Source organism: Triturus cristatus, chromosome 9, assembly GCF_964204655.1.
Source record: "Triturus cristatus chromosome 9, aTriCri1.1, whole genome shotgun sequence".
NCBI lineage: Eukaryota > Metazoa > Chordata > Amphibia > Caudata > Salamandridae > Triturus > Triturus cristatus.
This window is the reverse complement of record NC_140592.1, coordinates 786,625,108-786,638,081: the sequence shown is the minus strand read 5'-3', so window position 1 is coordinate 786,638,081 and position 12,974 is coordinate 786,625,108. Positions and strand designations below refer to the sequence as shown.

General features: G+C 51.2%; 1 protein-coding gene across 1 annotated transcript; it reads right to left on the bottom strand.

Annotated features, from left to right (window-relative positions):
- Positions 1-2,710: 2,710 nt before the first annotated feature.
- On the bottom strand, positions 2,711-11,263 carry SIX6 (SIX homeobox 6). The gene is made up of 2 exons (XM_085628008.1): positions 10,432-11,263; positions 2,711-3,340 (listed from the first exon to the last, which is right to left on the bottom strand). Exons 1-2 carry the CDS (start codon positions 11,001-11,003, stop codon positions 3,178-3,180), a joined length of 735 nt encoding a protein of 244 aa, XP_085484134.1. The 5' UTR covers positions 11,004-11,263; the 3' UTR covers positions 2,711-3,177.
- Positions 11,264-12,974: the final 1,711 nt, after the last annotated feature.

Below are 12,974 nucleotides of genomic sequence, written 5' to 3'. Positions count from 1 at the left end.
TTGATCGCTGCTCACACACTCTTTGTTTCTACCTCAGCGACGAGTGGATTGTTACTTGACCTTAAAGCCGCGACTTGAGGGTTTCAGTCGCTTTTGTGTTCAGTCAGACCTCGATGCCTGCCTGCCTTAGGTATGTGTTGAGAGGAGGCTTGAATTGCAGGCTGGCGTTTACCGGTCACGAGTGTATTTTTTTAAGTGTCGGCGTTTGTAGAGCTCCAGCAGCATTGTGTTCCAGAATCTGATGCATGTGTGTACACTTTTTATGAATGCTGACCAGAACGGCATTGAAATAAACCAAGTCAAACCTACAATGACTGACAAAGTGCCCTTGGTGGCTGAAACAAAAAAAAGTCCGCAATAAAAGGCTTCACCTGACACCCACCAACATGCAGCCAAACCAGAACCCATGGTCTTTTTAATCAAATTAGGTAATAAAACCAGTAGGACATCGTTTTTGATTTTTATACATTCTGCAAAAAATGTTTCCTTAGAGAAGTGTGAACCCCCTTAGAACCGTTTGGCTGGATTGCCGTCACGTGTCCCCTGCAAGCAGCGCAATGGGTGCTCTTTCTGGACGTCGTCGACCCAGCGAAGTACCCCTGACCATCACATTGGCAGGCTTACATCTGCGAGCCCCCAAACTAGCTGGATGTACAGTAAGCTGTCATCAACCACCCTGCTTGTTTGTTGCTGCTCAAACAGGCAACAGGCTCACTGCTAATGCGAAAGCATCCGAACAAAAGGCGTCACAGGTGCAGCACGTTCAGCAAACAAAACGAAATCATTGTGGGACGGAAAGTCAGTGCTTAATTTGTAAATAATTAGGTGCCAGGGCTCTGACCAGGAGGCCACTGCAGCTTGCACCACCCACCGCCCTTGTCATCACTGCCAAAACAACTACTAACCATCTCTCTCACCTGCAAGTGCGACAGCTCAGATTATTCCAGGTCCCCAAAGCTAAAAGAATGGCTGGGGAGGCAGGTATTTGCAATGTTAATGTATATTGTATTCCTAAACAACTGATGTTCTGCTCATCTCTGAATTAGATGTGCAGCGCCATCATGTGATAGACTGTTCTATGTATGGTGCTGACAATTATGTGCCGGTGCCGAGCATCGGAAACCAATTAAGTGCCGGTGGTTAGCACCAGAAAGCCCCGGCTCAAATTAGGCATTGCGGAAAGTCCCATGTATTTCTCAAACTGGGGCACATTTATTAACAAAACAATTAATAATAAATCGCATGGACCGACCATCGCTACACAAACAGTAGGGAAGGGTTGCGGGGAAGGGGTGGGGAGGTGTTTGGTTCTATAACGCAATGCAGGATTCTGGTGACCTGATAGTTATTGGGGAGACCTGCGTAGAATCCACCAGACCCAAAGATGGCTACAGTGGGATGCAATATATATTCAATATTTGCTGATACGTTGTTTTATCAACGATGTTTTTTTTCCTCTCCCTAAAACAGGAAGGTGTTTATTTGTACATTTATCTGTGTCCACCATTAAGCACCGAGGTTGCCTCATTTTTGTAGTAAAATATTACAAATAGAATAACACAGAATAATGTGTGGTGCCTTAACCACTTATTCTTCCTCTTTTAAAGAGTGTGTTGTCTTCAGGAGTTGTTTTGCAGCGGTATTGATCCCACAAGCAGCTCCACGGGGAAGGTATTGAATTCGGGCATTCCATGAAGTGTGTTGTAGACAATCATCCACACATGGGCCAGGGTTCACGAATTAGGAGTTTTTAAAACTACAACAGCACCTTAGATTGAATAATGATATTATAACGATGCCGAATGGCCATGACAGGAACGAACAACGAGGTAATATAGAATTAGTCGGCTGCAGTCTACAGGGTCCGTGAGATGGCATATTTGCACCCCCAAACACAGTTACGCATTACGCATTCTTATGTTACAACGGAAAAAAGATCTGAGCTTCCTATTGGTTGGGAATAATTATACACAAAATACACGGTTGTAGGGTTTAGTGGTTAATTAACATCACCCAAATATCAAGTCCCTATTATTAAGCGGTAAGTCGCAATAACCCCACAGTGACGTTTTAATGAGACACTGTTTAATTCGGTTTAGTATGACGTACCTTTTTTTTTATCAGACAATCATTTTATTGACTTCATATTGGCTACTGTGGAGTGTGTTATTTAGCTGTCTAGAGTGTAAGAGAATATTAACATTTAATTCAACGTTTTTGCTGTTTTGGAAAAGGTGTTATATTTAATTGTCCTAGTTTTTAAGAACAGTTAGTGTTTTTGAGGGAGGATGGGTCCCCGTCCCCTTTGGAGACTTCACGTAACAACGCCATCGGAGTGCACAGAACGTTTTGCTAACGCTTTATGGGTTGGGGACTGCCCGACCCACAGGATCTAACGGGTTATTAAATCTCCCCGTGCCTAAAAAAACAAAAATGAACGTATCCCTCTGTAATGTAACATGTGCTCAAGTAAAGCGCTCAGATGCCTTCCAGCAATATTCGCGCAGCATTAAACAGCAAAACAAAAAAGAAATTATGTGTTTTGAACTCACATTTGTTTGTTAAGAGAAATATTCAAACAACTCATTGAATAACACCCAAGACACCATTTGGCAATATTACCAACGGACAATGTACGTGTCCTAAGAAAACGATGAGGAATCTAAAAAAAAATTACAAATCGCTCTTTTTTATACGAAATGTCGTTCAGCACAGACTTTATTATTTAAATTTCGCTATTTGACTCCACTATTGGCGCACAAGCTCTACAAGCCAAGTGTGCACAGAGAAACAACAAGCAACAACGGATAGAAAATCTACGCATGGCAATCCTTTAAATAAGTAAATAAACATTATATATTTATAAAAACAACTTTAAAGTAAAGCAAAATTATAACGCGTCTTTTCAACATGAAATACCCACGAGAGTTAACGGGCTGGCGTTCAAACATGTCCGTGTTTTGAGGCATTTTTGGGCCCTGCCTGAGAGGCCGGGGCTCCTGGGCGGTACACGGCACCAGTCCCGCAGTCCGGGGACAGGTGGCCGCGCGCCGGGCACGTGAGTCACTGTCTGTGGTGCGCACGGAGCCGGGCGCGAGGTGTGAGCAGGCACGCAGTGTGGGCAAAGAGTGCGGGCAGGCACTGAGATTCATGGCTCGCCCCTCGCCTCCCGCCGGCTCAGATGTCACATTCACTGTCGCTGGATGTGATGGAGATGGCAGAGGTGGCCGCCTTGCTGGACAGACTGGCTGCGGGGCTGGAGGCGGTGCCCAGGGGTTCTAGGGTCCCGTCTTCTGCCAAGGAGCGCACCGAGCCCTGGGACAGGACCTGCTGCTGCAGCCTAGAAAGAGAAGGGAGACGAGTGAGAGCCCTGCTGTAGGCGAGGCACCACAGATACCCCGGGGGAGCCCTGAAGGAACTGACTACACACACACACACTGGCAGAGGGTACCCATGCACCTCTGTGGTGATGCCCAAACTCATACAAACGGATCCAGTGTCAGGCTTGGTCCATGGAGAGCCACACCTTAGGACGTTGTCTACCCACGATCTGAGCATCCAGGTTTGATTATAAGGGACCCCTCTTCTACACACCAGGGAGTGGCTACCCACACTCTAAGTCATGGAGGAACCACTCTCTCATACCCCAGGGAGATGCCTACCCACATTCTAAGTCACAGAGGTACCACCCTCTCACACCCCAGGGAGATGCCTACCCACACTCTAAGTCATGGAGGAACCACCCTCTCATACCCCAGGGAGATGCCTACCCACATTCTAAGTCATGGAGGAGCCACCCTCTCACACTCCAGGTAGCTGCCTACCCACATTCTAAGTCACGGAGGAACCACCCTCACACTCCAGGGAGCTGCCTACCCACATTTTAAGTCACGGAGGAACCACCCTCTCACACCCCAGGGAGCTGTCTACCCATACATTAAGCCACAGAGGAACCACCCTCTCACACCCCAGGGAGCTGCCTACCGACGCTCTAAGTCACAGAGGAACCACCTTCCCCCACCCCAGGGAGCTGCCTACCCACACTTTAAGTAAGTCACAGGGAAAACACCATCCCACAGCCCAGGGAGTTGCCTACCGATGTTCTACGTCACAGAGAAACCACCCTCCCACACCTCAGGGAGCTGCCTACCCATACTTTAAGTTACAGGGCAACTACCCTCTCCTAGCCTAGGGAGCTGCCTACTCATACTCTAAGTCATGGAGGAACCACCCTCCCATACCCCAGGGGGCTGCCTACCCACACTTTAAGTCACGGAGGAACCAGCTTCCCACACCCCAGGGAGCTGCCTACCCATCCTCTAAGTCACTGAACCACCCTCTCACACCCCAGGGAGCTGCCTACCCATACTATAAGCCACAGAGGACCCGCCCTCTCCCACTCCAGGGAGCTGTCTACCCACACTCTAAGTCACGGAGAAGCCACCCTCTCACATCTGAGGGAGCTGCCTACCCATAATCTAAGTCACGGAAGAACCAGCTTCCCACACCCCAGGGAGCTGCCTACCCATCCTCTAAGTCACTGAACCACCCTCTCACACCCCAGGGAGCTGCCTACCCATACTATAAGCCACAGAGGACCCGCCCTCTCCCACTCCAGGAAGCTGTCTACCCACACTCTAAGTCACGGAGAAGCCACCCTCTCACACCCGAGGAGCTGCCTACCCATACTTTAAATAAGTCACAGAGGAACCACCTCCCCACAGCCCAGGGAGCTGCCTACATACACTCTAAGTCAAAGTGGAATCACCCTCTTACACCCCCAGGAGCTGCTTATCCACGCTCTGTGCCAGGAGAAACCATCCTCTCACACCCTAAGGTGCTGCTTACCCACACTTTAAGCCAAAGAGGAGCTACCCTCTCACATCCAGGGAGCAGCCTACCTACACACTAAGTAACAGACGAACCACCCTCTCACACCTAAGGGACCTGCCTACCCATCCTCTAAGTCATGGAACCACCATCTCACACCCAGGGGGCTGCCTACCCATACCATAAGCCACAGAGGAACCACCCTCTCCCACTCCAGGGAGCTGTCTACCCATATTCGAAGTCATGGAGGAGCCACCCTCACACTCCAGTGAGCTGCCTATTCATACTATAAGCCACAGAGAAACCACCCTCTCACACTCCAGGGGGCTGCCTACCCATATTCTAAGTCACGGAGGAACCACCCACTCACACCCCAGGGAGCTGCCTATCCATACTCTAAGTCATGGAGGAACCAACCTCACACTCCAGGAAGTTGCCTACCCACACTCTAGGCCACAGAGGAACCACCCTCTCACACCCCAGGGAGATGCCTACCCACACTTTAAGTAAGTCACAAGGAAAACACCCTCCTACAGCCCAGGGAGCTGCCTACCGATGCTCTAAGTCACAGAGGAACCACCTTCCCACACCGCAGGGAGCTGCCTACCCACACTCTAATTCAAAGTGGAATCACCCTCTTACACCCCCAGGAGCTGCTTACCCAAGCTCTATGCCAAGAGAAACCATCCTCTCACACCCCAAGGTGCTGCTCACCCACACTTTAAGTCAAAGAAGAGCCACCCTCTCACATCCAGGGAGCAGCCTACCTACACACTAAGTAACAGAGGAACCACCCTCTCACACCTAAGGGACCAGAGCCTATCCACACTCGAAGTCACAGAGAACCACCCGCCCACACTCCAGGGAGCTGCTTACCCATTCTCTAAGTCGGAGAGGAACCACCATTTCACCCCAGATAGCAGCCTCCCCGCCCTCTAACTCACAGAGGAACCACCCCCGCACACCACAGGGAGGCATGTATCCACTTTCAGTTTCAGGTTTGATTACAAGGGACCAATCCCTACCCCCGCCAACACACACCAGGAGCTAGATACTCATACTGAGACCCAGAGGTACCACTCTCACACAACCCCGGGATCTGCCAACCCAATGGACCCCCCCCCCCCCCCCCCCGGAGCTGTCCATCCACCAGCTGATTTCACTGCTCAGGTTTACCTCAGAGGAGCGACCCGCGCACACTTCAGGGGAGAAGTCCACCTGTGAGATGAGGAACAGAGCTGACCTCTATGGAGCCACATAGAAGGAGAGCAGCCCACTCACATTCACAGCTCTGGGCCTAAATACCTGGGGAACAACCCGCTTACGCTCGTAGGACCTGTCCATCCACAAGCTAAGCTCGTGTCTAGGGTCTGTACACTGTGGAGTCACCTTCAACTCTCAGGGGGTGTCCATCCACTAGGTAAACTGCACCCCACATACCTGGCCTCAGGAGAGGCCACCCGCTCACACTCCAAGAAGAGCAACAACCATTGCTTCCACGCCAACCCTAGGAGCTGACGCTAAAGTCTCACGCAGGAACTCAAACAGTCTACTGGCTACTAGAAGAGACCACAACCCAGTACTCCCTGCAGTTCACAGGCAGAGCTTCCAACCAGCGCCCCACGACAGCACCCACAATTCACAAGGGAGAACCCCCACCAGCGGATAACCTGACCAACGGAAGTGAACAAGCAGTACCTCCGTCAGGAACCCATGGTTCAGCACCCCTGACAAGTGCCACCCAGCATCTAGTTCCATACACAACTACCATATTGTAGAAGAGGGGACCTCGATCCAGAACGAATCTGTAGCAACTACAGCACGAAGACCCGGGCCACCCATCGAAGACAATCAGCAGCACCCACGCCTCAGCCTTTACATGCACTGGCACCAAACCTTATACCCACATCACTTACAAGCGATGCCCCCAATCCAATGTCCATCCGTCACATCACCCACAGATCACAAGAGAGCACCCCCACCTGATGTTCCTTGACAGCACTCCCAGTAAAACACTCACAACCATGTGCACGACACTGAATGTCCATCGACAGCCACCGCGACAAGCTGGATCCCACGCAGTGCAGTCTAATATCGCCCGCGGTTCACAAGTGAGAACTAAACAAGCGCCAATCCGCGCTAAACTCAGACACCCAAAGCATCACAATAAGAGGCAATCTGAAACAGGCTTCGGCATCCACAGAATCTCCAGTCAGTGTCCAACCATCAGACACCCAAAGCATCACAATAAGAGGCAATCTGAAGCAGGCTTCGGCATCCACAGAATCTCCAGTCAGTGTCCAACCATCAGACACCCAAAGCATCACAATAAGAGGCAATCTGAAGCAGGCTTCGGCATCCACAGAATCTCCAGTCAGTGTCCAACCATCAGACACCCAAAGCATCACAATAAGAGGCAATCTGAAGCAGGCTTCGGCATCCACAGAATCTCCAGTCAGTGTCCAACCATCAGACACCCAAAGCATCACAATAAGAGGCAATCTGAAGCAGGCTTCGGCATCCACAGAATCTCCAGTCAGTGTCCAACCATGCCGGGCTCCAGCACTGACAGCGACCCTCCCCTGCCAGTGGCAATCTACTTTAAACTCCTGCAGGCAACGGACCCCAAGCAGCGTCCACCACGCTAAACTCTAACCTACTTGACCCACAATCACTGCCCGCCAACGCCAGACTCAAACACACAGAAGCCCTCTAACCGCGGCCCTTCCAGTCCAGCTGTCACACTCACAACCAGTGTCCGTCCACGACAGACTCCCACAACCAACAGACCCCAATCCGAGCCCATCCACACCGGATACAAGCACCCACACACCTCTCCACTAGTGCCCTTCCACAGCAGACTCCAATGCACAGAGGAAACCGCAGCTAGTGGTAGTCCACGTCAGACTACCACAACCACAGGACCCCAAGCTGAGCCCATCCACACCAGATACAAGCACCCACACACTTCTCTACCAGTGCCCCTCCACACCAGACTCCCACGCACAGAGGACACCGCAGCTAGTGGTGGTCCACGACAGACTCCCAAGGCGACCGGAACCCAAGCCGAGACAAGCACCCACACATCTCTCCACCAGTGCCCCTCCACACTAGACTCCCTTGCACAGTGGAAACTGCAGCTAGTGGTAGTCCACGTCAGACTCCCACAGCCACCTGACCCCAAGCCGAGCCCATCCACACCAGACTCCTACGTCCAGAAGAAACCGCAGTCAGTGGTAGTCCACGTCAGACTCCCACGACCAAAGGACCCCAAGCAGAGCCAATCCACTCCAGATACAAGAACCCACACCTATCTACCAGAGCCCATCCACACCAGACTCCCACGCCCAGGGGACTCCGCAGCTAATGCCGTCCACGCCAGACACCCCCAACCACCGGACCCCAAGCAGATACAAGCACCCACACGCCTCAATACCAGTGCCCCTCCACACCAGACTCCCACACCCAGACGACCCCCAGCCAGCGCTAGTCCACACTCCTAACGGATTCCCACGCCCAAATTGAAGCTTGCGCACCTGATCTTTGTTTAGTTCTCACCCGAGACCTACAGCGAAAACCCCTATCTCTGAACCGTCCGCTATAATCCCCGCGCTCACACTTGCAGGCGACTCAGGGGACATTGAATACACACACTTAATCTGCCCTAAAAAGACAGCAAATGTCGGAAGGCTGCAGAGGCGGACTGCCGTCTGACCTGGGATGGACGGTGGAGAACCACGTTTTGCTGTTTCGTGTACAGTGCGTGTACTCTATTTCACAACTTCTTACTTCCGAATAAAAGCCTCCTTCCCTTTGATGTCCAATATTCGTTATTTTCCGAGCTATGAACGGAAACAGACCCCCGCCCCAGAGCCAGCCACAGCAGTGCGGGTCACCGATCACGACTGTTTGTGCTGCTAACAGTGTGGGAATATCACCGTTTCATGATAGCTTTCCAGCACAACGAAATACACATTTCAGGGCAGATCGCGAAACGGCAAAGCATAGTAAACCTACGCGTTCTTCTGCACCGCTGAGACGTGGTACGCCTCGCGTAAAGATCGCGGCAGAAGAAAACGGCACCCCAGAAAATGGACGCGTCCAACACAGAATTATGAACGCATGTCGCGGGTAACATTTTTCAACACTAGCATCTGCGGTCTTCCGATTTAATATATCGGCGCTGAGTGGACAATCGATATATCGATTTTAAGATTAGAAAATTGCAGTGTTGTCCGACCTGTTCCTTGTGTACAATAGAAACAATTCCAGCCTTGTCGAGGCCACAATGAACCCGGTCTTAGCCGTGATACGATAAACACTGCCCTTGTTAAGAGGAGAGTGTAATATATCAACGCATACATTTAATTGGGTATTGGTAGCGTATGGATTATTGTCATTCTTTTTAAAAAGTGTCAGCCCTGCACGTGTTATAAATCATCTCTCCGCTAGCCTATACAAAATAGGGCACTTTCTGGCACAATTAAGAATTTACCTGATCTTTTAGGCAATTGGTCAATAAAGAAGGAACATTGGCCATTTAGAAAACAATCGACAAGCATATTCAAGAAAGATAATGCATATTTTCCCTTCCTGGACAACAAGTCTCTTATTCGGGTAGCTATTAGGACCCGGTAGCGACTGAAGAAAGTGGGCCCACAGTACTCACACGTGCAAATATATTCACAAGATTGCTTATCGTGCAAGAAAAATATGCAGCATCGTGGAATTTATATCAGATTTATTAAATGTGGATCGGCACACCGATGATTAAAATTTGGGGAAAGAGGGATTATAGGTCATGGAGTGTATGGGGGTGAAAACAAATGTTGAAATTTCAGACGTGCAATAAATTCTAACATAATTGCACTTTTCGTAGGCGTCAGAATCCAAAGGTGCAGACAGCAGAGCTAGAAATAACCGAGCATCGGTGGAATAAAATGCACGAGGTGGGAGACGAATATTGTATTTTAAGAACTAGATTGTGTCAAGCACGGCGTCTCTGCAATCGCCCCAGCGTGACGGTCGAGCTGGCCGCGGTCAGTCGGTCCTGCTGTTTGCTGTCTGTAACAAGGGTCCCACAGCACTGCACACCTCTCCTGCGTGCTGTGGCGCCCACATGGATACCTACACTGCCCCTAATACTGACAACATGATCCTCGTATTTGGAAAAATGATCCCTGCAGTACTCAAGTGCCCCCCACCTATCTTTCAGAAGGGACAGCGCTGTCCTTAGGAATGCCAGCACGAACCCAGGAGTGCCAGTCTGGCCCCACTAGAGGCTGCGTGGCCCGAAACGAGGTAACCCCTCACCCCCCAAGAATACCAGTAGGGAGGGACCCAGGAGATGTCAGTACATTCATTCCTCTCACCCTGTCGGCAGTGCCAGAAGGATTTCCAGTATCCTTCTACGGGGAGTGCCAGCATGCCCCCCTGCCGCCACACCACAAGCATGAGAAACAGTCCTCAAAATGCAAGCAAAGTCACCAAAAGCCCCAACATGCCCCTGCTGAGTACCAGCCTGCCCCAAGAGTGATAGAACACTCCCCAAACGCCAGCACGGTGACAGACACCCCCTCCTCGCCCAACCGCGCCACCGACCTGTTCTTGGCGGCGGCTGCCCGGTCCCGCTGGCGTCGGTTCTTGAACCAGTTGCCCACCTGCGTGGGGGTGAGTCCGGTGGCCTGCGCCAGCTCGCGCTTTTTGCTGGGGTTGGGGTAGGGGTCCTGCAGGTACCACTCCCTCAGCAGGTGCCGGGTGCGCTCCTTAAAGCAGTGCGTCTTCTGCTCGCCGTCCCAGATGGTGCGCGGCAGCGGGAACTTCTTGCGCACCCGGTACTTGTCCACTGGCCCCAGGGGCCGGCCCCGTAGCTTCTCGGCCTCCTGATAGTGCGCCTCCAGCCACAGCGCCTGCAGCTTGGCGTGCGAGTCCCGGCCGAATTTGTGCTGCTCCAGCAGCTGGTAGAGCTCTCGGAAGTGACCGCTGTGGAAGGCCACGATGGCACGAGCGCGCAACACCGACTCATTCTTGTTGAGGGCCTCGCAGGCGGCGGGGGCCACGGGCAGAGACCATAGGAAGCGGCCCAAGCGCTCGATGTCCCCGCTCTCCTCCAGCGTCTCACACACGCCGGCCACTTGCTGCGGGCTGAAGTTCAGCATGGGCAGCTGGAACATCGGGGAGGCTGGCCGGGGGTCCGAGACTCCACATGTAAGACTGGGGCCTGGAAGGGGTGGGGGAGAAGAGGGCTGACCCTAGGAGGGAGCCGGAGTGGGCAGAGGGTCGCCCCGGGGAGGGAGCTTGGAGGGGCAGAGAAGGGCCCTGTCTAGGAGAGGACGCGCGGGGTCCGCCGAGGCTCCGGGCCACAGGATGCACTGGCAGCTCCGAGCGCCGGCAGAGGAAAGGCAGCCGCCGCGCTGCTGCCAAGACAAGAGTCTGTGCCCACACCCAGCTGCACTTTCTATTGGAGCGGGCAGATTGGTCCTGCGGTTGCCATGGGTACCTGTCAATCACTGTCACAGTTTGCCAATCAAAACAAGGCAGTGAGGGGATATTTCAGCACCTCCCCGATCCGACAGCGCCCAGCGAGCGCTCAGAGAGGCGGATTGTCCAGGGGCTGACAGGGCCAGCTGGAGCGCACCGGGTGTCCAACCTATGGCATCAGTCAGTCACTGCAGTGCCAGCTTGAGAGCATCGCGTCAGAGCCGCCCGTGGTAGTGCCAGCCCCAGAGCATCAGTGTCCAACCTTCGGTAGCAGAGAAATCTCTTTAGTGCCAGATTGGCCGCATCGGTGTCCATCTGACAGCATCACTGCCAGCTCCCACTGTGCCAGCCGGGGAGCAGCGAGTATTAAACCTATAGTGCAATAGCCAACCACTGAAGTGCTATCTCGAGGGTAAGGGGTGCCCCACCTCCAATCACCAGAGTCAGGTTGACCCCAGCCCATAGCAGCAGAGAGCATCACCGCAGTGCCAGTTCGAGAACACCGGGCTACCGCATGTGACACAATAACTGCAGTACCTGACCGAGAGGCGCAAACCATGGCCCCAGAGCCACACAAGGACGTGCCAGCTGACGTCATTTGAGCCAGTCAATGTACAGCTAGCCTTACAGCACTGGTGTCCGGTCTAGGCTGCAGAGACAGTTCATTTTATGTATTAAGCAATAATAACATTTCTCAAAGGATGTTTTCAATAGTAACGGTTGCGATATGTAGGGGAAGAATGTAGGATGGTTCACGCACAGAAATAATAGTTTAAGATTAGAATAATTGTACCAATGTGCCGCGATAGAAATATCGAGTGGTCACAATATTGTGGGTGACCAGACTGTGGAGGACCAACACATCAACGGGTGAGTATGCATACATGTTCTATGCCTAACTCCACATCTATCTAAGCACCTCGATTAGATATATATCTTCAATGTACGTAGATATGGAGTTAAGCATAGCACATTTACACCTCCCTCTGTGCACTTACATCCTCCTTAATTTGCTTTTTGGTCACCCTTTATAAGAGCACGTGTTATCATCATTATTCTCTTTTGGGTGGGACCACAGGATTTTGTCAAGACTGTTATGAACTCTTGAAGAGAGGGGTGCCCTGAGTGTCTAGTCAAAAAACAAAGGAGGGTTTGGCTCTTAATCAGCACGGCTGAGCCCTGTCACAACAAAAACAACGAAACGCCAATGCTGATGCGCAATTCTCCCCTTACACCTGGTGCATTGAAAACAACAATGCCACCATAAACCTATTTTTCCGTTTGATTTAATCAAAATGTACTCAAAGAATCACAAATATGAATCAACAAAACATTACATACAATTTAAACATTTATAAAAACACCAAGCTCCCTTTACCCACAAACTCTTTTCTATATAGCATCCTTTCATCCATACAAACTTCTCTTTTACACACCCTCTATACACCCCTCTCTGTCAGACTGTTCAATCATACTTTTATTACACTCCCCTCACATACCAGAACACCCAAACCCATACATCCTTTCAATTTTTCGTATTTATACAACTACAAAGAAAATCAAATATACACAAAGGCCAAACAGAAGACAATTCTCAAATTACAAAACTTTCAGTTTTTGACACTAATTTGTATACCAGTTCATAAAGTCTTTATTTCGATTAT

Coding starts and splice junctions, on each gene's coding strand:
- SIX6 (XM_085628008.1), bottom strand. CDS start 11,003: ATGTTCCAGCTGCCCATGCTGAACTTCAGCCCGCAGCAAGTGGCCGGC. Junction 3,341..10,431: donor GCAGCCGCCGCCAAGAACAG/GTCGGTGGCGCG, acceptor TTCTCTTTCTAG/GCTGCAGCAGCAGGTCCTGT.